Source organism: Letharia lupina (genome assembly GCF_014066315.1).
Source record: "Letharia lupina isolate WasteWater1 chromosome Unknown contig_11, whole genome shotgun sequence".
NCBI classification, from domain to species: domain Eukaryota; kingdom Fungi; phylum Ascomycota; class Lecanoromycetes; order Lecanorales; family Parmeliaceae; genus Letharia; species Letharia lupina.
The window spans coordinates 939,159-961,273 of record NW_023502980.1 but is presented as its reverse complement, the minus strand read 5'-3'; the positions used below and the strand labels follow the sequence as shown (position 1 = coordinate 961,273).

General features: G+C 50.7%; 5 protein-coding genes and 1 non-coding gene across 6 annotated transcripts; 4 read left to right on the top strand and 2 right to left on the bottom strand.

Moving 5' to 3' along the window:
* Positions 1-2,404: 2,404 nt before the first annotated feature.
* On the top strand, positions 2,405-2,528 carry HO133_000856. Its single transcript has one exon. It is a non-coding gene; the product is annotated as a tRNA-Thr (tRNA).
* A 1,385-nt stretch (positions 2,529-3,913) lies between these two features.
* On the bottom strand, positions 3,914-6,694 carry HO133_000855 (uncharacterized protein; the record flags this gene model as incomplete). The annotated part of the gene is made up of 8 exons (XM_037291790.1): positions 3,914-4,401; positions 4,424-4,545; positions 5,029-5,490; positions 5,791-5,934; positions 5,984-6,087; positions 6,137-6,389; positions 6,455-6,477; positions 6,554-6,694. The coding sequence occupies 8 exons, from the start codon at positions 6,692-6,694 to the stop codon at positions 3,914-3,916; spliced, it is 1,737 nt and encodes a 578-aa protein (XP_037152152.1).
* A 1,125-nt stretch (positions 6,695-7,819) lies between these two features.
* HO133_000854 (uncharacterized protein) lies at positions 7,820-10,002 on the top strand (the record flags this gene model as incomplete). Its single annotated transcript, XM_037291789.1, has 2 exons — positions 7,820-8,636; positions 8,687-10,002. The coding sequence occupies 2 exons, from the start codon at positions 7,820-7,822 to the stop codon at positions 10,000-10,002; spliced, it is 2,133 nt and encodes a 710-aa protein (XP_037152151.1).
* A 515-nt stretch (positions 10,003-10,517) lies between these two features.
* Positions 10,518-11,609, top strand: HO133_000853 (uncharacterized protein; the record flags this gene model as incomplete). Its single annotated transcript, XM_037291788.1, has 6 exons — positions 10,518-10,531; positions 10,597-10,668; positions 10,739-10,773; positions 10,833-10,910; positions 10,970-11,478; positions 11,547-11,609. 6 exons carry the CDS (start codon positions 10,518-10,520, stop codon positions 11,607-11,609), a joined length of 771 nt encoding a protein of 256 aa, XP_037152150.1.
* A 315-nt stretch (positions 11,610-11,924) lies between these two features.
* On the top strand, positions 11,925-12,998 carry HO133_000852 (uncharacterized protein; the record flags this gene model as incomplete). The annotated part of the gene is made up of 1 exon (XM_037291787.1): positions 11,925-12,998. One exon carries the CDS (start codon positions 11,925-11,927, stop codon positions 12,996-12,998), a length of 1,074 nt encoding a protein of 357 aa, XP_037152149.1.
* Positions 12,999-13,522: 524 nt separating this feature from the next.
* On the bottom strand, positions 13,523-21,392 carry HO133_000851 (uncharacterized protein; the record flags this gene model as incomplete). The annotated part of the gene is made up of 3 exons (XM_037291786.1): positions 13,523-14,629; positions 14,679-16,610; positions 16,851-21,392. 3 exons carry the CDS (start codon positions 21,390-21,392, stop codon positions 13,523-13,525), a joined length of 7,581 nt encoding a protein of 2,526 aa, XP_037152148.1.
* Between the last annotated feature and the right edge of the window lie 723 nt (positions 21,393-22,115).

Below are 22,115 nucleotides of genomic sequence, written 5' to 3'. Positions count from 1 at the left end.
TGAGCCATCAAAGCCTAGCCTGTAATTCTGGACGATGGTCTTTTTCTCCGAGTGCTGCGTCTGACCGCCTGCCTACCAGAAGGACCCACCCCCAAGCCGGACAGAAAACAGATGCGCATCGTAGCTCCAACATACACGAAAGCGACGTTGCCCCAGTCAATGGCGTTCCACCTGAGCACGTTCCAGTAGATATGCCATCCCACAGCATGGACGCTGTAGAGATGACCGAAGTCTGCGACAAGCAAGCAGATAAGTAGAGTCCGCCAGACCTTCAAATCGGATGATGCGCGTAGGACGAGAGCTTCAATAATGGCAAAACAGAGATACAGGTTCGACAATTGCATGAGAACAATTTGGGTTGAGACGGGTATGCCGTTTTGGGGGCTTGAAGTCGCATGAGTGAGGTCAAGATAGGTTTGCTGTTGCAAGGAAGAGTAGTAGGCGCCGAGGATGGTGGAGAGGGGTTCGATGTAGAGGAAAAAGTACTTGTAGACACCATGCGTCGATGCCGACATCGAGGCAAGTGGTTGTTGAAAATGTGAGCCACGGAATATTTAGGATATCAGGATTGGCTATGTAGGCGTTATTTGGTCCTTTGGTGGTTGTGACATGCTAGTGCTAATGGCGCGTTTGCTAAAGGGCCTGAACATGCCAAGACACATTGTCGTAAGCCCTAGCCCTACTGTCGGAAGACAGCCCTATAGTTGAAAGCCATAAGGTAAACCCTGGGCAATGGCTTTTAAGGGCTCTATTAGGCTCGTGCTCAGATGTGACCCGGTCCCGCTGTCAATCTAAGCGCATTGTCCCGGCAACTTACCCGAATCTTCGGGTGGGGCGGTATCCGTTTTGCCTAAGAGTCTTGACATTTCCAGGACTTTCTACGCCAACCTCCGTACCGTATCAAGGTTTAATGCTCTGCGTGATTCATCAGACGCCAAACATCGGGCGCATCACCGTCTTGTTCTCGGGCAATTTCAGATCCTGGCTGATAGAAGCCGGACAGACAACTATCGGCAGAAGTTTCTTCAAGGCTATCAATGCAAGCTTAAAGATCACTCTACGAAGAGGTCAGGTGGACGTATCTTCTGCATGCAATTTGTCTTCCGAGTCCCAGCAGTAATCTACCCCCGGATCCTCGATAACAAGGTCGTTCTCCAAGGCTTTCTAGAACCAAAAGGTCCGCACCCTGAAAAATATGCAGGTGCGGCCTCGAATGACTCCCCTGGAGCACGGCTAGGAGTCAATATGACAGCCCTGACGTCGAAAGGTGTAGAGTCCTTTTGGCTAAATACCAAGGGAGCTCAGGGAGTCAAGCGCATGAACACGCTCGTAGATCAACTTGATGGCTACCGGCTTGAAGAGATTGAGAAGAGATCGAATAGATTTCTAGGCGCAGCCCCCGGCCGAGGGAGGCCTAGAGACATGTTCACCTGACTTATGATAGGAAATCGAGAGGCCTGGGAGCTATACGGATCTTTTGACTACGACCAACGCCATATTATCCTGTCAAGATACTCGTCATGGCGTTGACAACAGCACGAGCTACTGCTCCTTTGAAGCCCGAGATCAAGTTGTCTCAAGTAACCAGCGAGTATGAAGCTTCCTTATCGCCAGAAAAGAATCATCCTCTGGACAGTCGCCACCAAAATCAACTGCCGTGATAGCGCTTACATGTCAAGTCGATTGTTAGAACGCTCGTCGGAAAAGTCGTCAATTATCGAATTGGTGTATGGCTATTGAGATTTTCAAATTCAGTGAAATTGTTTATAGGGGCTGTGGATACGAACTTCGGGAGCACTGGGAATTTGATTGCAGGGACATTCTGGGGAGAGTGAGGATGACCATTCAGCTGGGTAGCGCTTTAGACACTTCGCAAGATAAGGGTCTTAAGTCAATTAAGTAGTTATGGCCTTGGCGATATTTACAAATTTTCAGTGTTCGGAGAAGCTCTTATTTCTCAAGCTTTCAGCGAACTTGGTAATTACTGCATTAGATACCTAGGTCACGTCCGCGGTGAAGTTTCAATCATTTCGACAGGGAAACGCCTTCTCAAGCTGTGCTTGGCACTTTAACAGCCTTGAAGGATCGCAGCCGTACAATATGATGTTATGACCGCGAGAAGCTGAGCTCTTGCGCAATGCCAAAGCCTATAACGTCGCTGGCCCCGATAACAATGACCCATAGCGAACTACCATGCCCATAGTGAGTATTGGACTAAGAGAGAGTGTATAAAATGGCGTTTCATACAATTTTCATTGAACAAATAGGCAAAATACCACCAATGCAAAGAAAAGGCAAGCTGGCGGCTTCGAAACCCGTTCTCGCTTGATTAAGGGCTTTTAGAAATTCGCTAATTCCGTGTCAAAATTTAATATATATATTGAAATAAGTCGAATTTTTCATTGCGCTCATGGCCAAATGGTAAGGCGCGTGACTAGTAATCACGGTAAGTCAATTGCAAACCGATAGATAAATCCTACTGACTAATCCATTCTTAGAGATTCTAGGTTCGATTCCTAGTGGGCGCAAATTTTTGCACTTTTTGTTCTTTCAATGCTGACTTGGGATTTTGTTAAACTACTCCCGAAGTGTGATTTGTTGTGTAACCCACAGGTGTGTTGACCAAAATGTGAGACTTGCTTAGTCAACTTGGAGTGGGATGACAGAATTTCTCTAAAGTTACTGCTTCTTTTTATCCTATTTTCTCAACCTTCTTGTGGTAGATGATAGTATATAAAAGAATCTTAGGTTCGTTTTAGTCTTCAACAGCCTGTCATATATACCTCATCTACGGTCTCAAGGCATATGGTCACATTAAAAGTATCTACATCAGGAAAGCTGTCTCCTTGGCACAGAGGCGGTCCCTACGAGTAACGACGACAGCAAGACCTCCTGCAATTTCGTTATAACTCACCAATCTTGGCCGCAACCAAGCTTCAGCCCGGAGGTAGAAGTGTTGGAGAAGGAGCGCCAACGGCCAAAAGGGACCTGTACCTAGACATGGTGGAGGGAAAGTGATAGTAAATCCCATTGCCGAGCTAAAAGAGCAGAGTGGTGGCGGAGGTGAAGGTCACTAAAGCTCTTTTTCTACGCTTCAACCATTCTACAAGTCTACTCCTAGTATACTTTCACTCTTCTGATGTGCCTAATGCTTTCTAGGAGCCTACTCTTAACACACCCCCACTTCTTCTCATGATCCTACGCACTCTATGAGCCTACTCATGTTGTGATCTCGCACGCTTAAATACCTTATGCTTTCTATGATCCCACGCACCCTATGAGCCTACTCCTGTTATGATCCCACGCGCTTAAAGGCGTTATGCTCTCTATGAGCCTACTCATAACATGCCCCTACTCTTATTCTGACCTCACGTGCTTCATGAGCCTACTCCTGCTATGAGCCTATTCCCTGTTGTAAGCCTACTCCTATTATGAACGCACGCGCTCAAATGCCCTGAGGTCTACTCCGGAGCCTACTCCTGTGTTATTTGCCGACGCGCTCCAAATACCTTGATGCTTTCTACATGCCCGTACTTCTCTTTTGGGCACCCAACCCAAAAAGGTGATAAGACAAGTACCCCCTGCACTGGCACATAGAAAATGTCGATCTACTGTCAGTATTTCACCCCTTCACGCCTCGCACTAGTCGATATTTGGGGTTTCACCCCTTCACCCACTCTACCCCGTTATCACCGGGCGCATAGAAAATGTCGATCTATTTTCAGCATTTCATCCCTTCACTTTGCAAGTCTCTACTTGGATTGTCAACCCTTCACCGCAGACTCCACCCGGAAATTTGTTGAGATTGCCAAACCATGAATCCGTACCACGAGCCAGCTCGAGCTACCCTTCATAGAACAGAGGCTGATCAAACATGTTGGGACTTTCAGGCTCTCCTGTGCAAAGAAATCCATCAATAAAAACATGGTCCTCGGTCTTGGTCCTCGGTCTCCCCGGCGCAAAGAAAATCATCAAAGACGTCATAATCATCGACTATCCCTGTGCCTTCAAACGTATTGTCCTGTGAAAGTTCAGACATGGGGAGGTCCACACCCCATTCAGAGATGGTCGTCGTTTGCGATTGTCCGGTCAAGTTCGATGATGGTGCTGAGGGTCCCTGTGTTCCGGTCTCTAAGATCCCTCCGATAGCTGACTCCGAAGCTATTGCTGGGAGTGGAGATGCTTCTGACTCAACATTGAAGGCATTCATGGCGTCGGCGAAAGCAGCATCCAAATTCATACCAATGTCATAGATCCGGAAAACATTTGAAGGGCAGGGAACGTCGCGGGGACCGACTGTTCGCCTTGGGCGATAGGGTTTCTTTTCGCCAACATCTGGCTTGATCTTCTTCTTCTTGTCATTTGTAATTCCTTCTTCGTGCTTCCGCTTCAACTGATACGCTGATACGGCGGTAAAGAGTACTTGCCATGCGTGTCAACCATGTGGTGATCGAAGCTCTCCTCGTCTCCAATCTCGAGTCTGCAAAGCGGATGTGGACAAGGTATTGGCCATAAAATCCTTTGTAGATGTTTGCTAAGATGCTTCTATAATTTCGTAGGCCACACAAACTGATGAAGCCTTGCCGCGGGTGAGAGTTGGCTGCATCCGATGCAAAACGGACAAAAGCCCGGTAGCACAAGCGTGTAGCGATATTTTTATGTCTCACATCTTATATCAAGGTTAGAGAGATGCCATGCACAGTGTTGCTGCCAATCATCGGAACTCTGGAATCACTCCGAGCATCGGTAACAGAACTGGGCCAATCCTGACATCTCCCGCGTCCTGCATGAGTGGATGTGAGAGCTTCGTCCGATGGGGGGCATACTTTTAGTAGAATCAGCTTTAGATATAGCCTCTTACAAAGGATATGACGCGAGAACATACGTTAAGATTTGCTTTCTGCAATCCAAGACTGGACACTGTCCTTCCACTGTTGTTTCGTTCGGACGATATAAGACCTGCTAATCGGATTGACTGCAGATAGCGATTAGGTCCTGGAGAGCATGTTTCTTCTCTCATCAAAGGACGGAATCAATATTCCTATCATTCCAGCTAAGCGAGCGCGTTCGGGCATAAAGCGCTGTAGGAAATCGAAATTCTTCTGAGCGCTGATCTGTTTTGCACAGTCCAATCCTCCGGTTGATACTGTTCGCTGATACTCGTCTCGAAGCCACTGATTCTGATAATTTTTGAGAGCTTGCCTCCTCAGAATCTTTCGCTCTTTTATAGTCTTCTGATATTCTTTCTGGTCTCCTGGCAAGCGGCTTTCTAGCCTGTTACGAAGAATCCTCATCTTTTGACTTTGCTCATAAGCAGCGGCCTCTTTGGCCGGTAGGTTTTGAGGCAGATTGACATTTCGGTAACGACGAGCACTACTCGGACAATTGATCTGCTCTACGTCAGGAATATCCCCCAAGAACATAGCCTGACCGTCGATAGCGGATATTGTTGAGATGTAATCTTGCCCGAACCTATCATCTGCCAAGTAACTGAGCGCTTGCGTACGCTCCGCAATAGTGATATGTTCTTTTATTGATTTATCAGTAAAGTAAAGAGAAGAAGATCAGATTTGCAAAGGATCACACTTGCTGTCTATGCAGTTGGCAAAGCCACGACGGATGCTATGAACGGTAACAGATTTCGCTTCATATCTGGCGATCCGGATCAACCCCCTAAGTAAACAATACATTGACGTGTCATTCCACGCTTGTGAAATCCCCCCTGTAGAATCTGTCAATTGAAAGACAGGGGTATCCAGGACCGTGGGATTCCCTTGGAAATCGAATTACTTTCTGTTGCCTGGAGGTCGAATCATCCAGAATTGGTCCACAGAGTCGATACCCAGAAGAGCCTCGTCTACGAAAGCGAGAGCTAGGGAAAAGACCACCGGATCACGAAGGAAGCCCTCTTTGTCCTTCATAATTACACGCATACTACGTGCATTGGTAACAGCGAAGCTCAAATAACGCAGCTTTCACCAACCTGTTCTCCATAGGATCGGGGTTCGCTTTGGTAAACCGCTCAGTGAGCTCAAGCATCCATCCAGGAGTTCCGTTCGCTCGCCAATAGACGTGCAATCGGACGTCCTATTCGCACTGTCAGCCGTAGATCAGTAAGCTATCCCGTATCACTAACCTTGTATGTTGAACACTTCCCAGTGCCCTTGTGGAAGTATCCTTCGATGAAAGTGCTAGCCCGAGCACCGGTGTACGCGTGCAGCAAGAGAAACCATGTGAGTTGAGCTCGCATCCGGTCATGCTTCACATGGTACTCATTATTACGCCAGAGAGTTCGAGTCGGAATGTCTAGGTCGGTGACTGTCAGGGTCGTATTTTCTCTTCTTGCCTGTTGACGATCCAAACTTTCGAGGGAGTTCTTGGACGATGTGCTACACGGAAAGAGGTATTGTTAGTCGACGGTCTGGCCCTGCCACACACGGCTTAATGCACATACCTTGAGTGGATTCTGTCTTCGTTCTTTATCGAAGTGTGTACGTGTAATTTTCTCGTATGCCGGAACGAGCGATCTGTAGTAACCTTTGATAGTATGTACCGATTGTGTAATCGTACTCTTTCGCTTCCGTTCGACCATAAAGTCTATGAACTCGCCCAATGCTCGCTTTGTGGGAAGGTGCCGGTAACGTCGAAGGCTTTCCTCTTCAGATACCCCCCATATGCCCATGAAGCTATTCATTATCAGTACGGTTGTTGAAGCAGCGGACAAATTTGGGTAGATTCGGGTATTAATTACTCTGTCCATATTTTCAAGACCCGCTCCTGTTTGGGTTGATGATTTATGGCCGGCCCTTTGGACCGGAAGACCAAATCGTCCCCAGAATCCGTGTCAGAATCAGATGACTCCTTGTAATTAGTCGGATACTCTTTCTTTTTGAACGAGCTTGAAATTCTCGGAGAGCTTGGGATGATGGCTTGTACAATTTATTAGTCAGTTGAGGTTCGTAAGTCGTAGAAATCTCAGTTGAGGAGGTTGAAAGATGAACATATGTCCTACCATGAGTGATTTTTTGATATGCACTCCTGCGCTTAAGGGTGAGCTGTGCTCACCCTGAGTCACTACACTCACCATCATAATCACCTTTGAAAGGTGAAGCGGCATGTATAAAGCTAGTCGCGTAAGGTAATACACTGTAAAAGGGTAAGAGTCATTTGTAGACTCTGGCTACTTGGGGTCTAGGGGCGGTCATAGTGTATCTTGGAAGATATAGTCAACAGTGGACATTGGTCTTCCTCGGTGTCACTGTAACAATAATAAAAGGTGATCTAACTTGCGCATTTGCAGTCTGCACTCTGCAGAAGATGATGATGATGTGGAGGCGCAGGTCCTCGGTCATGCATGAAATCTTGGCCACGGATCTAGCCGTCGATCAAAATTTCCCGTACTCTACGGTCTACACCAATAGATAGTACCTAGACAATAATACAATGCGCCGCAGCCCTGCGCTTGAGCGTCCCTCTCGATCTTGCATAATGATTAACGACCATGTTACCCTCTCAACAAAGTCGCAGTTCGGTATATAAATTCTCAATCGCCGAGCGATACTCTATCTTTTCGCTGGAACATTGGCTACTTTGATTGCCCTGGACTTCCGGAGTCGTTCGCTACAGTCTTACACGTAGCGCCCAAAGTCAGACTCAGAGCAACATCCGTATTGATACAGAGTAAGTCCGGACGCATACATAGGCTACCAGGGCCAGCAATGCAATTGCGAAGATTGTCTGACCATCGTCGCAGTTATTGAAACATGATTACGGGGGCGTAAACAAAGGATTGCAAAACAGATCAGTCAAGGCCAGGAAAATGTTCTCCAGAAGAAGAGGAGCGACTTCTTCAGATAAGAAACCAAGAAAAGAGAAGCCTACAGCGGGCGCCCACGAGCTCTTCTTGGAATATGAGGGATTCCTCGCACCATCAAAACCGCCCCCCGGCACGCCTTCAGCGCTTCTACCAACACCTTCTACACCTTTGACATACGGAGAACACAGTGGACACAGACTGAAGCTGTCAGAAGATACATTGAGGTCCTCAACGGCGTCGCATGGGAAACCGCGCAAAAGCTTTTCCGGGTTTGCCGATGCCAACGACGAATTACGATCACGGCCCAAGAGGACTCCATCGCAGCGCACGAAGAGCTTCCTCTCTTTCGGCAAAACGGCGTATGGAGAGCCAAGTCATAACATGCACAATTTCTCGAGACCAGGCCCCAATTATATCGTGGAGAAAGAAGCGCTTGCTCAGTCCAAAACGTCAGGCTGGCTTCGACGCTGCATGAGTACGAGCCTGAAGCATCGCCCTTCTACACCATCTTCGTCAATGACACCACCGCCTCCATATGATGGATCGTTGGTTTTCGAGGACGGTGACTTCACTGCTTTGCCAGCAATGCCAGGCTGTGCTATCGAACTGGAACCATCGAAACCGTCGTTAAACCTCGCCAGCGGAGCAGCGGCACGAGCAGCAGCAGCCGCGCAGAATGAGATCCTGGACTCCATGCGAAACATCACACTGGCAGAACCGCACCTTACAAGAGACTCAGAGAGTGGAGTGGGAATCGAGGTTCGGGATGGCGGAGAGACAATGGCCGAATTCGACTTTGATATTCCGGTCGTTCGTCAAGGTATGGAGACCCGAGGCCATCACAACCCTACTTCGCTAACATCTGGGCAGATCCTCTATCTGCTCTTCCACAGGAACTCGTTGGACATATACTTTCTTATTTGGATGCTAGCTCGTTACTAAATGCAGAGCTGGTCTCGCACGATTGGCACCAGTCAGCTAGCTCTCGCCATGTTTGGAAGGATGTTTTTCATTCAGAATTCCAGGACATATCCCAAAGGAATACGACTATGGCAGGTAGTGGCCTAGGCCCAGGCCTTGGCAAAGTGTTTTCTTGCCAAGAGTGGAAAAGCATGTGGCGAGCTCGAAAGGCACTACAGCAGCGCTGGAATGACGGATACGCGGCTGCTATCTATCTCGAAGGCCATACTGACAGTGTCTACTGCGTCCAATTCGACGAGAATAAGATTCTTACAGGTTCCAGGGACAGGACAATTCGGATCTGGGATGCTCGTACCTATGAGTGCATCAAGGTACTAGGAGTGCCTAGCAGAGGTGCTGGATCCGCAGTACCTCCACTCCCAGCAGATGTGGCAGATCGAGGCCAAAGACCGTTCGCGAAGGTCTTCTCGTCTCAATCCATTGTTGGACCTGAGCGCACCGCTCCTTGGCTCTTCATGTACCACAACGGATCAATCCTGTGCTTGCAATACGATGATAAAATCATGATCACCGGATCATCCGACTGCACCTTGATCATTTGGGACATCAAAGCCGGTTATCGGCCCATGCGACGGCTCAGAGAGCATACAGCCGGCGTTCTCGATGTTTGCTTTGACGAAAAGCACATCGTATCATGCTCGAAAGATGCGACTGTCTGTTTGTGGGATCGCAGCACTGGTGAACTTATGAAGAAATTGAGTGGGCATCGGGGGCCAGTGAACGCAGTGCAATTGAGAGGCAACCTTGTAGTATCTGCAAGCGGTGATGGCATCGCAAAGCTGTGGAACCTAACGTCCGGTCTCTGTATCAAGGAGTTTCCCAGCAAAGACAGAGGTATGGCTTGCGTGGAGTTCAGTCCCGATTCTCGAACCATCCTAGCTGGTGGAAACGATCAGGTCATTTACCAATTCGACACAAGCACTGGCGAGCTGGTTCGCGAAATGAAGGGTCACGAGGGCTTGGTTCGGTCTTTGCATCTCGACAGCGCCAGTGGTAGGGTCGTCAGTGGCAGCTACGATACCAGCGTGAAAGCCTATGACATGCGGAGTGGTGAAATGATCGTCAACTTTACCAAATGGACATCGAGTTGGATACTGAGCGCCAAAGCAGACTACAGGCGCATTATTGCTACCAGTCAAGATAGCCGGGCTGTGATAATGGATTTTGGATATCGGCTTCCTGGCATCGAATCGTTGGAGGCCTAATGCCACCTTAATTTCATGGAAAACTGGCGATTTAACAACGACTGATTTGGGATTGTGCGTCTTGACTGCCATGGTTATTGTACATATTTCCTCATATCCATTGAGCAAGAGACGGTGTGGGTGGCATCTGCTAATGAGTGGGATTTCGCTCGCGAGGTTGCCAGAATTTTAGGCGAGACTTCGTGTATATAGAGTCATCAACGTGATCAGATAGTACCTTATACATTGCAATGATTCGAGCCATTTGTCAACTGGAGATTTGCGGAATATGCTCAAGTCTTAACCAATCAAGGCTGCCAAGATTTCGCCAAACTAGCGCGTTGATTGGTTCGTGCTCAGCGTGATCGACTATTTGGTGACGCTGCTCAAGTAAACACACCTCGAAATTAACCGCCTTGAACACCACGAGTCCCCTTTTCAGTGCAATCTCATTCTCTCTCCCTGAGATCGTCCTCCATCCTTTACTATCCATCAATCGCACACCGTGTGGTTCGTTCAACAACGGACCGCCCAAGATGGGGGAATCAAGGTGCGATCTATGAGTGCAAGGCTTTCCCGGGTTGCAAGACGTCACTGACGGAGGGTTCCTTGCAGACAAGAGCTACTGGCATGGCTGAACAACCTCCTGCAGCTAAATGTCACCAAAGTCGAGCAATGCGGGACAGGGTACGGCACCCAAACATGTGGACGGACTGGGCGGAGAAAGGCAGCCACTGACTCGACTTTTACATCACAGAGCAGCTCTCTGTCAGATTTATGACAGTATCTTCCGTACGCGTGCCCTATCTTTCCAGCGAAGCTTACTTCCGCGCTCACAATGAGGTCTTCAGAGGATCTACCCATGAGCAGAGTCAAATTCAATGTCAACACTGAATATGCCTATCTACAAAATTTCAAAATCCTCCAAAGTACGTACCACCAACGATATCTTACGCCAGCTCAGCTCAGCTTACACTCTTGTCACAAGATGCCTTTACGAAGCACCAAATCGAGCGCCCCGTTCCTGTCGAGTCCCTGGTCAAATGCAAGATGCAAGATAACCTTGAGTTCCTTCAATGGTCAAAGCGCTACTGGGATCAGTACTATCCAGGTGGCGACTACGATGCTCTTGCCCGACGGAAAGGAGCTGGAGGCGCTCCCGCAGCTGCTGCCCCAACACCCGTCTCTTCTCGCACTTCTGGTGCTGGCGTCAGCGCCACCAGCGCTGCTCGACGTGGTACCACCCCAACAACATCAACAACCTCAGCGGCGCGAGGAGCAAGACAGCCAACGGGAGGTGCATCCGCGGCTGTATCAGCGGAAAACACTCAGCTCAAGCAGACGGTCGAGGGGCTGGAGAGGGAACGGGACTTCTATTTTAGTAAACTAAGGGATATCGAGTTGCTGTTACAGCAGGCTGTCGACCAGGATCCTGAGATTGAGAAGGCTGAGGATGGATTGGTCAAGCATATTCAGGCAATTTTGTATTCAACAGAAGTACGCTTTGGGCATTCGTGCTTTCTTCTCTTAGACCAAGCAGCGCTAACTTACATGTTCTGCTACAGGAAGGATTTGAGATACCCGCAGAGGCAGAGGGCGGAGTGGTGGATGATCAGGAGACGTTCTAGAGGAGAGACCAGAACTTCGTGTGCAGAAAAGGTTCGGGACAAATGCCACTCAACGAAATAATGGCCTAGGGTCGACGACTAGCCTTGTCAAGGGTATAGTGAAGAATCGACGAGCAATAGTGGCAGCTCAAAGGCAGCTTAGAGCCGACTTTCTCAGGCTTCGCTTCCGGAGTTCTAGGCTACCGTTGGCCCCGTATTTCCAGCCGTCAAGTGATGCGCATTTCTCAATACAATGCTCATACCTTTCAAACACTTGTATAGTTGTTCAGTAGAAAGACGAAGTTTCTCCCAATGCATTTACGATAGCGATAAATCATGACCAAGCAGGTCGAAATCTCCATCCCCACCACTCAAACCTCCTCCACCCCCAAACCCTACACCCTCTACAACATCACTCTCCGCCTTCCCCTCCGCTCCTTCACTCTCCAAAAACGCTACTCAGACTTCACCACCCTCCACAGTGGTCTGACATCCCAAGGAGGTGCCGCCCCACCAGCTCCGCTGCCCTCAAAATCATGGTTCACCCGCACGACCTCCTCCCCAGAACTCACAGAAGAGCGCCGCAAAGGGCTCGAAATATACCTTACGACTATAAACGAGTCGGATGATGAAAGGTGGCGGAACACCAGTGCATGGCGGATATTCCTCAACCTGCCCAGCAATACTTCCTCGCGCTCAAGCACATTGACGCTCCACAGCGCCCTAAACGGACCCGGCGGCAGCCAACCCATAACAGACCCTGTCGTTTGGCTCGATCACCACCGGGACCTGAAAGCCCAACTACACGACGCCCGGCTCCATCTCACGCGGCGGGACCAAGCCTCCACCGCGCAAGCCCAGCACGAAGCCTCCGCCCAAGCCAAGAAATTCCTCGTCAGAGCGGGCACCATGATCCAAACCCTCGACACCGGTCTCGCAAACCTCTCCTCCGCCTCCTCGTGGGGCGCCGCCAGACTCGGCGAAGGCGAGCTCCGCCGGCGCCGCGACCTCCTCTCGAGCGCCAAGCGCGAAAAGGAAGGCCTCGAGAATCTGCTCTCGGCCATGGTGGCCAAGTCCGCCGTCGACAAGACCGTCGCGGATAAGTCCGACAGCACGGCCCTGCTCGGTCCTTCGAAACCGGCCTCCGGCCGCGTGCTGGGTAAGGAGAGTGATAAGACGCGCGCGCTCGATAATCAGGGTGTGCTGCAGTTGCAGAAACAGATGATGCAGGATCAGGATGACGATGTGACGGTGTTGGCCCGGGCGGTGGCGCGGCAGAAGGAGTTGGGGGTGCAGATACAGGAGGAATTGGCGGTGCAGAATGAGATGTTGGGGCTGTTGGATGAGGATGTGACGAGGGTGCAGGGGAAGATGGATGTGGCGAGGAAAAGGATCGGGAAGATTTCCTGAGAAACGAGCGAGCAGGACGTGGAAGAGCAAATAAGCACGGAGGGTATCTAGCACAAACCCACAAGGAGGATTACTGTGTTGCGCTTTCAGTTTAGGATGGTTGATTTGATAATTATGATACCCCTCAGCTTGCTGTATACTCTACAGAGGGTGGCCTCAAGGTATCAACTGCTCGAGTTACGCCCTCGCTATCTTCCGTATCTATTCGTCGAAAGTCATTTGAGACCCATCCCCTATACGAGACCGGACGGACGGGGGTTGCGGGGGATGTAGGGACCGTAGATGGGGAAGTCAGCCAGCATGAGAGAGCTGTCGATGAACCATAGTACTAGTAGATCTATCAAATGTATTAAGATGATGATCTAGACCAACCAAGCAATTTGCCCAAGCTTCACAGTGGTATCTCCGCACGCTGGTACCTACATGAAAACAAGAAAACAAGACCGGCATTGCACCCACACATTCTTAGTATCCACATTATATGTCCCCGCGAAGTCAAGTATATCGCAGAAGAACCAATCCCCTCATTCATCCCAATGCGCATAACTCGGCTGCCACATCTGTCCCGGAAAACTCGTCGCCGACATCACCGGTTCTTCATCCTCAAACTCCACCTGCTGCACGTGGCGGGGTACATTCCTGGCAGGACTCTGCGGCGGAATACTGCTCCGCTCAATCTCCAGCTGCCGTGACTTGCGCTTTTCCTCGGGCGTTAGCGTTCTGCCAGACCCGATCGCGCTGTTGCGAGAATTGTTATTGCGGACATTCGTTTGTAGAGGAGGGAGTGATTGGCGTTGTTGGGTTGAGACGAGACGAAGAGAGGACTGAGAAGGAGATGGCGAGTGGTGGGTGTATTGATTGGTTCGTCCCGAGGATACGCGAGGACGAGGGTGATGCCAATCGTCTTTCGGTGGCGGAGGCGGCGGAGGTGGAGACTCGGAGCGCACAGGTCCCTGGAATGACCGTCGACCGGTCGCAGGGCTGTTAGATGGGGGGGCAGGTGCATAAGCTTTAGGAGGCGGAGACGACAGCGCCCCATTTGATGGCGGCCGTGCTTGCTCTTGGCGGCTCTTGGATCGGGCGTGAGTTGAGAAGCGTGTCCAGGAACTGCCTGACGTCTTGGTTTGGTGCTCAGGACGTCGAGGAAAAGCTTCGCCGGTGATTGTTTGGTTAGAAGTTGATGACTTGGGCACACTAGAAGATGAATTCTGAGTGCTGCGTTGAGGGAAAGTTGCAGAGGTTCGTGGCACTGCTGCATTTTGGGGCTGTTCGACTGGTGACATTAACTGGCGGACTCTTAATGCTGAGTCTTGTACATAAGCTGGGGCGTCTGAAGCTCTGGAGTATGATTGCCGGTTTTGTGGCGACCCAGAATTAGGCGAACGATATGCACCAGCGGCTTGAGGCGATCCTCCATCCTGGCGACTGGGGGCATAGTAACCTTCATGAGTTGGCTGAATGTATTCGTCCCGAGGCGGTTCGTAGTCATGTTGTTCGAGCCTTTGTGGCTGGACTACGTTGTATGGGTCGCGCTGTTGCGTCTGATTTGGAGGAGACTGCTGAAAAGGTTGCTGAGGGGAACCCCGAGACTGCAGAGTGGAGCTCCGTCCTTTTCGACCTCCAAAAAGCGTCTGATACTCGTTAGTAACTTGCTTGCACAATGGAACTCAGAGTACTTGCCCCAATCACCGAGAACCTCCTCTTCTTCCCACTGTCTGGTTCTGGCTTTGCCGATGTCGACGCCCTTTGTAGCTTCTTGGCCCGTTTGCTTGACACACCCTTTGAAGAAGTGTCTTCTTCAGTGGGCCTTGGGGTCGTTGGACCAACTTGTTGTGCCACTTGTGTAAAAGAATCTCGAGGTGAAGCATCCCGAGGTGGCATCTTTTCCTTGCTGCGGCTATCTCCACTTCCACCTCCTATACCCCCACTACGAGAACGGAAGATGCTGAGCCTTTTGCTCCTCCTGTCTCCCATGGCAGGAGAATTCCTGGGCGACGAGCTAGCTTGACTATCCGGCGCGTTTGGCAAAGGGGGGTGATCTGATTTCGATGGGGTGGTGAAGGCTTTGAAGAACGCAGAACTTCTTGAGCCGCGCCTAGACCGTGATTTACTTTCCGAACGTCTCCCTACAGTCGGTCCACCACCCACAACCATGTGTTCTGCTGTCTGTTGACGTGGAGTAAAGTTGTCATCACGCGTAAGCTGCGCACGGTAATATTGCGCAGGCATACCATTACCCTCGGCAACTGCCCGGAAGGCGGGGTGCTCTAGGATATTAGGATCTAGGGATGGACGGGAATCTTGTGATCGTCGTATGTCTTGTAGCTGTCTGGGGAACGATGGTGAGCGGCTCCGGGATCGTTCCGTATCGCTTGGTCGGTCAAAATCATGATCAGTGCCGTAGTGAACTGGACCAGTCCGACCTCTCTGCTCTAGAGCACCATAGTTGTCGGGCTGCCTTGGCGTCAAAGGTGATGGTGGATGGTCAAAGTTTATGCGACCCATATCATTGTCGATACTCGGGCCTCTCCACGAGTAGTCTTGTATTGGCACTTGAGGGTTCACGGAATCACGTGTCAGAGATACCGGTCTGCCATTTTGGTCGTCCGTGGGTGAATGTAAAAGCTGCCTCTGGGATGTTTCTGACTGGTGTGGCATTTTCTCCCCTTCAGGGATTGGCGAGTATGCATCGAGGCCAGCCAATTGGTTTTGAGGATTCGGCAGTGTCGGCAATGGAGTCTCTGGAAGGCCATCTCCGCTACCTGCTGTATGAAACGTGCCTTCGGAATCCTGTGAGAATCTTGGAGCGGCTTCAATCTCTTGGCCCCAACGATCGTTGCTCGAAGTCTGGGCAGAGAAGCCGGACTGTGGATGGGAAGAGGATCTAGGAGATGATCCCGCGTCTCTATGATGCTGGATGCTGGTTCCGTTAAATGTGACTGGAAACCCAGCCGGTATAGCAGGTTGACCAGCATCGGTGAACGTCGCTTGGGTGGGTGTCTTATTGCTGCTGGTAGCGGACCGAGGGGTCTGGACATCTTTAGGAGACCCAACGTGTGAATTTACCACTGGCGTTTCTTTGTGAAGAATTGGAGCATTATCTCCGATTGTCGCTGGGGTTTGCGGAGGTCGACTTTGCCTCTGACTGGTAATTCCTTTAAGGTATAGACTAGAAGCTCTTGGAGGGTGTTCCTGGTCTGTAGGAGCGGACTCTTCGCTACGTTCATCATCGCCCTCCTGACTCTGTGTAAAACTTTCAAGAGAAGGCATATCTCGAGGCGATTTCTGCCCAGAAGATTGATGCAATAGCTGAGATTCTAGAGATGGTGTTTGAATAACTGCTTCATTCGGATTGACGTGCTGGTATGGGGGTTCCTCAGCGGCTGATTTGGGGTTTTCGCTGGCAATGGCGGGGTTGTCTTGCTGTGGTAGAACGGTGGGATGGGGTGTAGTTCCCTCGAACCCGGCACGCAGGTCCTGTAGGGGTTGAACGTTAGACAGGGTTGCGGCCCTGCTAGCACTTTGAACGGTAGGCCTTGCTTCGATAATCCTTTGCTGTTGCTGCATTCCTCGGGGCTCAGGGCTATAGGGTTGGGGTGGAGCGAGAGTAGCCTGACACAACACAAGTATCAATCACTGCATTTGGGGGAGCAGAAGTCAGTCATATAGAAGAAGGAAAAATCTTAGTTAACGGCGATCGATCGGTACTCCACCGAGATTCTGACATTCATTTTTGCTGATACAAATACATGTGCTAAATGTTGAGCCTCCCCCTTGCTAAAGCACTGGGTGTAAAAACATTGAATGGGCAAGAATCAAAGTATGGACCATATGAAAAGGGAAAGGTTATACCTTTTCCGCACCACTGTTGCCCCTGAGCTTGCTCTTGCCCTTGGAGAACAACCCTTTCGCAGCAACATTTGCCTTTCCTCCGAAAACGCCTGCTGTGTGCAATAAATCTTTGCCTTTGGCTTGAACTTGCTGACTAGATATTTTACCACTCGACCCCGCGGAGGGCGAATGTCCATATGGAGAAGCATTGCCTAGAGCACCGCCGGTTGCAGCACCTTCTGGCGCTGGCTGTGAACTGTTTGCATATATCTGATTAGAATGACCTCCACTTTGCAGTAGCCCGCCGAGCTTTGACCTTGAGGGAGAGGGCTTGTGACCCTGGAAAGCAGGACGACGTGCAGAATTTGTCAGTAAATCTGCATGCTCGGGAAGATCATTTGCTGTGATAGCAAGCCAATGCGCAAGGCCAGTATTCAGGTTGGCGAACTGTTCTCGAGTTTCATCGTACGCTCGGATGCGATCAGAAGCGGACTTCAAAGCAAGTATTTCCCGGAAAGCTGCCATCTTTGGTTGGGCATTGGGAGGTGGCAAAGGTGGGAGCTCATCGTCTTGTACACCAAAGGTCCGAGAAAACTCATGTGCAGGAGGCTCGGGTAATGAAGGCTCGAGTAAAGGTGGCTCTAAGTCTTGCCTCTGTTCACTTTGCAACATTGGGCCTTGTTGGCCCATGTAGTTCGTGCCATCATCGTAGCCAGAGTCCTTTTGCCCTGCGTCTTCCTTCTCTAACGATGACGGCGCCACCTCTAAGCTAGGGTTATAGTCCGGCAAATCTTTCTCAGACCCTGCTGTCTCATCATGTTGACCTGAATCATTTCGACCCTCGTGAAATGATGCTTCTTGGTCAAGTAGTCTCGAATTGTCATTTTCAAGCGCATCTGCGAGGTTGGGCATTGTGGACAACTGGGAAGTTCCAGGACGATCTTGGGGTTGGAAAGATTGACCCTCGGGATATACCGTAGACCTTAAGAAATCAGACACTGGAGCATCTGGAGCTTGAATGACTGTATCCGAATCTGCAGATCTTGGGAAGTCAGACACAGGGGCATTTGGAGCTTCGTGGATCGTATCTGGATCTGCAGGAATGGGCTGTGGAGATAGCAGTGGTTGCTCCCATGAGAACCGATGTTGCAGCACCTGAGGACTGTCTCGAGAGCCTTCGTCCATGTTGATAGGACCAGGGGGTGTATCCTGTTGTAGTCGATTGGGATGCAGGGGTTCACCAGCGAAAGTGTCTGGTTCGACGTGACGTGGACGCAAAGGCTCACCAACGACTGCGGCGCCCTGCTGGCGGCGCGCAGTCGTGGCATCTTCCAGTCGGCCTGGCTCGCCGCTAAAGTGACTTGTATCATCGTCGCTGTTAGCGTCATTCCAATAGCTTTCATATTCTCTTGGAAGGACTCCGCTCTCATGACCAGGATGAGGCAAGCTTTGATGTGTGGATAACCTTGAAGCATCTTCGTAATTTGAGTAATCCGACTGCGCGGTCGTCGGCTCGCTAGGAATCATGGGGCTTAATTCTCTAACGATCTCTCTGCGTAACCTGTCAGACTCGTACTGAGGACCCCCTGTACCAGTGCTGAGTGATGGCAACATCGATGGGCGGTTTGCTGGCGCGATTCCTTCGCTCCGACTTGCCCAACCGGGGTGCTCTCGATTTTCGGGAGGTGAGAAGTAACTTGGAGTCTCGGAATCTTTGGTGTGATGAAGAGGGGTATCCTTAAGGAGGGGAGTGGGTGCCGCAGTCGACGCTTCGTCGTTCATAGGATCTGACAAGTATGATTTTGTAGCCTCTGGATTGACCACCGTGTTCAAAGGAACGTGATGTCTGTGAGGGGCTGCTCTAGAATCTTTGGACGTTCTTTCGTCTGATTGCTCGTCTGACAAAGTTTCGGCAGTCGAAGCTACAGGCCCGTTATGTTGATCCATTCCGACAGCTGCGGCAAAGGCACCGGCCAGTGCAGTTCCGGCTGCTGTCACAGCTGTGAAGGCTTCCTCAGATGCGTCCTTGATCTGTGACATGGACGAAGGAGCTTGCTCCGCAGACGAGACGACATCCTCTCTGAGTTCACCAGTGGGTGCAACTGAATTAGGCCGGGTACGGTTTGTGGTAGGTTCCGGCCGTCTGAGCGCCGCTGCTGGGGCAATTGAAGCGGACGACTCCCATCCACCAGGTAGATGAGGTCGGAAGCTCTCCATACGATCAGCTAGTGGACGAGAAGGAACGAGATCGTCTTTCGGTATGGTGTTTCCAAACACACTGCTACGCGGTGTAGCTGAGTGTGCGGATCCAGGTCGGCTGCCGCTTTCAAATTTGTCTGCCAGATCACGAACTCTACTGCTGCTTCCCGAGTCTGTACGAGTCCGGAGGTAGTTCTGAGGATACGGAATAGGTTGATCAAGTTTTCCGGGAATGTTCTTGGCCATAGGTTGAGTGTCCACATGAATGTCGGATCTGCCTCTTGACGCTATTTCGGTTGGGCGTGTTGGAATTGAGTCCTGTTCAGCAACCTCAGACACGTTTGAGCTATTATTGGTACTGAAGCTTGGGTCAGTCGGAGTCGCCGCAGCAAGCTCGACTTCTTGCGGTTGTCGTAATTGCCGGTTGACTTCAAGCGCTGGTGTTCTCGCAGGGCTGTTGTCTGGACTCGGAGTGCTTAGATCTCTTCGATGACCTGGAACGAATGACAGTGAGGGTAAGTCCGTCGACTGCGGCATCGTTGCTGGTGACGGCGACGGTTTCCTTGTAATCTGTTTCGGGGTGCCTAGCGAACCCGAAGACAATGGCCTTGAACTGCTTCCTTCGGGTGTATCGACTGTTGTTGGAGTGGTCACGTCGTCAATCCCTGGAAGCCTGGGGTTCCAATTCTCCGCAGCCGTACTTGGGCCTCTGCTTATGATTGGGCTCACGGCACTGGTACCCCCGCTAGTACTACGTCCAACTGTAGAGCCTGCCGCAGAACTCGGAGTAGGCGGTACCTGATCTTCGGCTCTATCAAAAGCTTCATGTACAGCAGAAGTAAATCCCAAAGATGGCTGGTTTCTCAAATCCTTCTCTGGTGTTGCTTTAGTCTGTTCTTGTTGGGCCGGCGCGGAAGTGGTGGCTCCTGCAGAGTTCACGAAGAGCTCTTGCGACGGCTCATGAGAGCCACTTGTTGAACCGAAGAAAGATTCGCCAAATCCGGAGACCCGACTGACATCAGGAAGCATAGGCTGAAGTGAACTACCGGCACCTTGGGAACCAGGATTTGATTTGCGATTTGGCAACTCGAACTTCTTCGATGTCGTAGGACGTCGCTCTTCAGGCTTCAATTGCTCGTTTATGTTCACTCCCTCTAAGCTGTACTCGCTTCGCCGCTCTGTAACCGGATCCAAAGTTGGCTTTAATCGCTGGCTGACCTCGCTGTCCTGTGAATTCCCAAGGCCTGGACGCTCGTTTGTTTTGCCCATGATAGCAACCATGCTAGGTCTCGCTGAGTCTTGCGGTTGACGTTCCTTCTCCTTCTCCTCTTGCATGCGCCTGTATATATCTGCAGGCCGAACAAAAGGCAATGCCTTTGCAGCACCACTGGCAGCACGTTCATCTGCATGTGGTAAACCGTCCTCTGTATCTTCGATTCCAGTCGTTGGTGGAGCTTGTGCACCAAAGGGTAAAGAAGGCGCAGTCTCCTGGCTCAGACTACTCTTGCGCGGTGGATGACTAGGAGAAGATCTTGAATGTGGCGAAGGCGACCCACGAGTTTGCAGGGGCGGTGGCATGGCTGAGGGAGAGAAATCACGTCTGTTATGAAAATCTAGTGCTGAGTTGGTGCTCGCCATGGACTGCGTTCTACCGCCCGTATTCGATTGTCGTTGCTGATCAGGATATATGCCTTGATAACTTCCAGCTTGCTGTTGGGGCTGGCCTCCATATTTTGCCGGCTCATCTATGCTTGGACGACTCGGCGTATGCACAGAAGGCCGAGCGGGGCTAGGCTGCCCTTGGAGACGTTGATTGGGGTAGTTTTGACCCGATTGGAAGTCATGCGCTGCTATGTTCTGGCCTTGATTATGCTGAGAGGAGGGCGGAGTTCCCGAGCTAGCGTTTCCCATGCTTTGCGGCGGTCCGCCAGCTGAAAAGGCCCGCCTTTCGTCTTCGGGGTCGAAAGAATTCATCCTCCGCATAACGGGAGCTTGAGGTTGGGGATTCGTGACGCTGCGGCTGCCATACTGCTGCTGCTGTTGCCGGCTTGGCGGTCCACCCTTATTCCCATATATTCTGGTGTCGACTGGTGCTTGGTAGGGATCTTGACGGGCTGAGTAGGGGTCTTTGGGCATCTGACTCGCTGACTGGCCTCGCTGTCGGAGCCCTGTAGGTTTTGCTTCTGGCACCGGCTCTGGCTCTGGCTCATCGTAGCCTCCATATTCGTCGTAGTCATCGACATCACCCCAATCGTCACCGTCATAGGAATATGATTTGGCCTCCATCCATTTCTTCGTCTTGGCACGATTGACGTTAGTATTGAAGCTTTTGGGATGCCCATCGACTGGAGCTTGTTGTGACATTGTTGCCGATCTCCTAGACCGCGAAAAGTCATCGTTAGGGGTGTGCTTTGCATATGAAAAGGTTGCGGGTGGCCACTTACAGCAATGGCTGGGTTGGACCAATGAAAAGTCTTGTATTTGGGAACACCACATACCAGCGCTGGGCTTACACGAAAGCCTCGACTCCTGCTGTGAAATTAGACCGCTGTATTCATGGAGAAGATGACCGCAGTGAGCTAATTCACGGTCTCAATTGTCGCATCTGTTTCTGGGCGTGGTTTGGCGACTGCCGCTTCCGTGATCATTTGCTGATAGCTAACGGAGGTGAAAGCAAGGAGAGAATCACTACCCTCTCTCGTAAACAGCGCAATGGCCGCTTAGATTTTCTCAAGATCTGGATCTAATAGTTTTTTCACACGAGGAACACATGGCATGATGGGGCGCAGCGAACTTTTGAACAGCAGCCAGGATTCTAGGGTCCCTCAATGGCGCTACGGGCCGACAATCCACCGAGAGTGGCTCCTTACTTGACAACGTTCAATCTTGTACAAAGGCTGAATATTGAGCTTATGTCTACTTATACAAGACCACTAGGCTCTGATAAACACCGAAGCAACGAGAAGATCCCCCACTCTTTTCCTGTCCAGCATTCTTTACTGGCGCTAGATCTGTTCCTCATCAGCACACCCCTCCCCTCCGCCCCGCCTCCCTCAATAGCTTTCAGGTACTGCGTCTTTTGTCCAA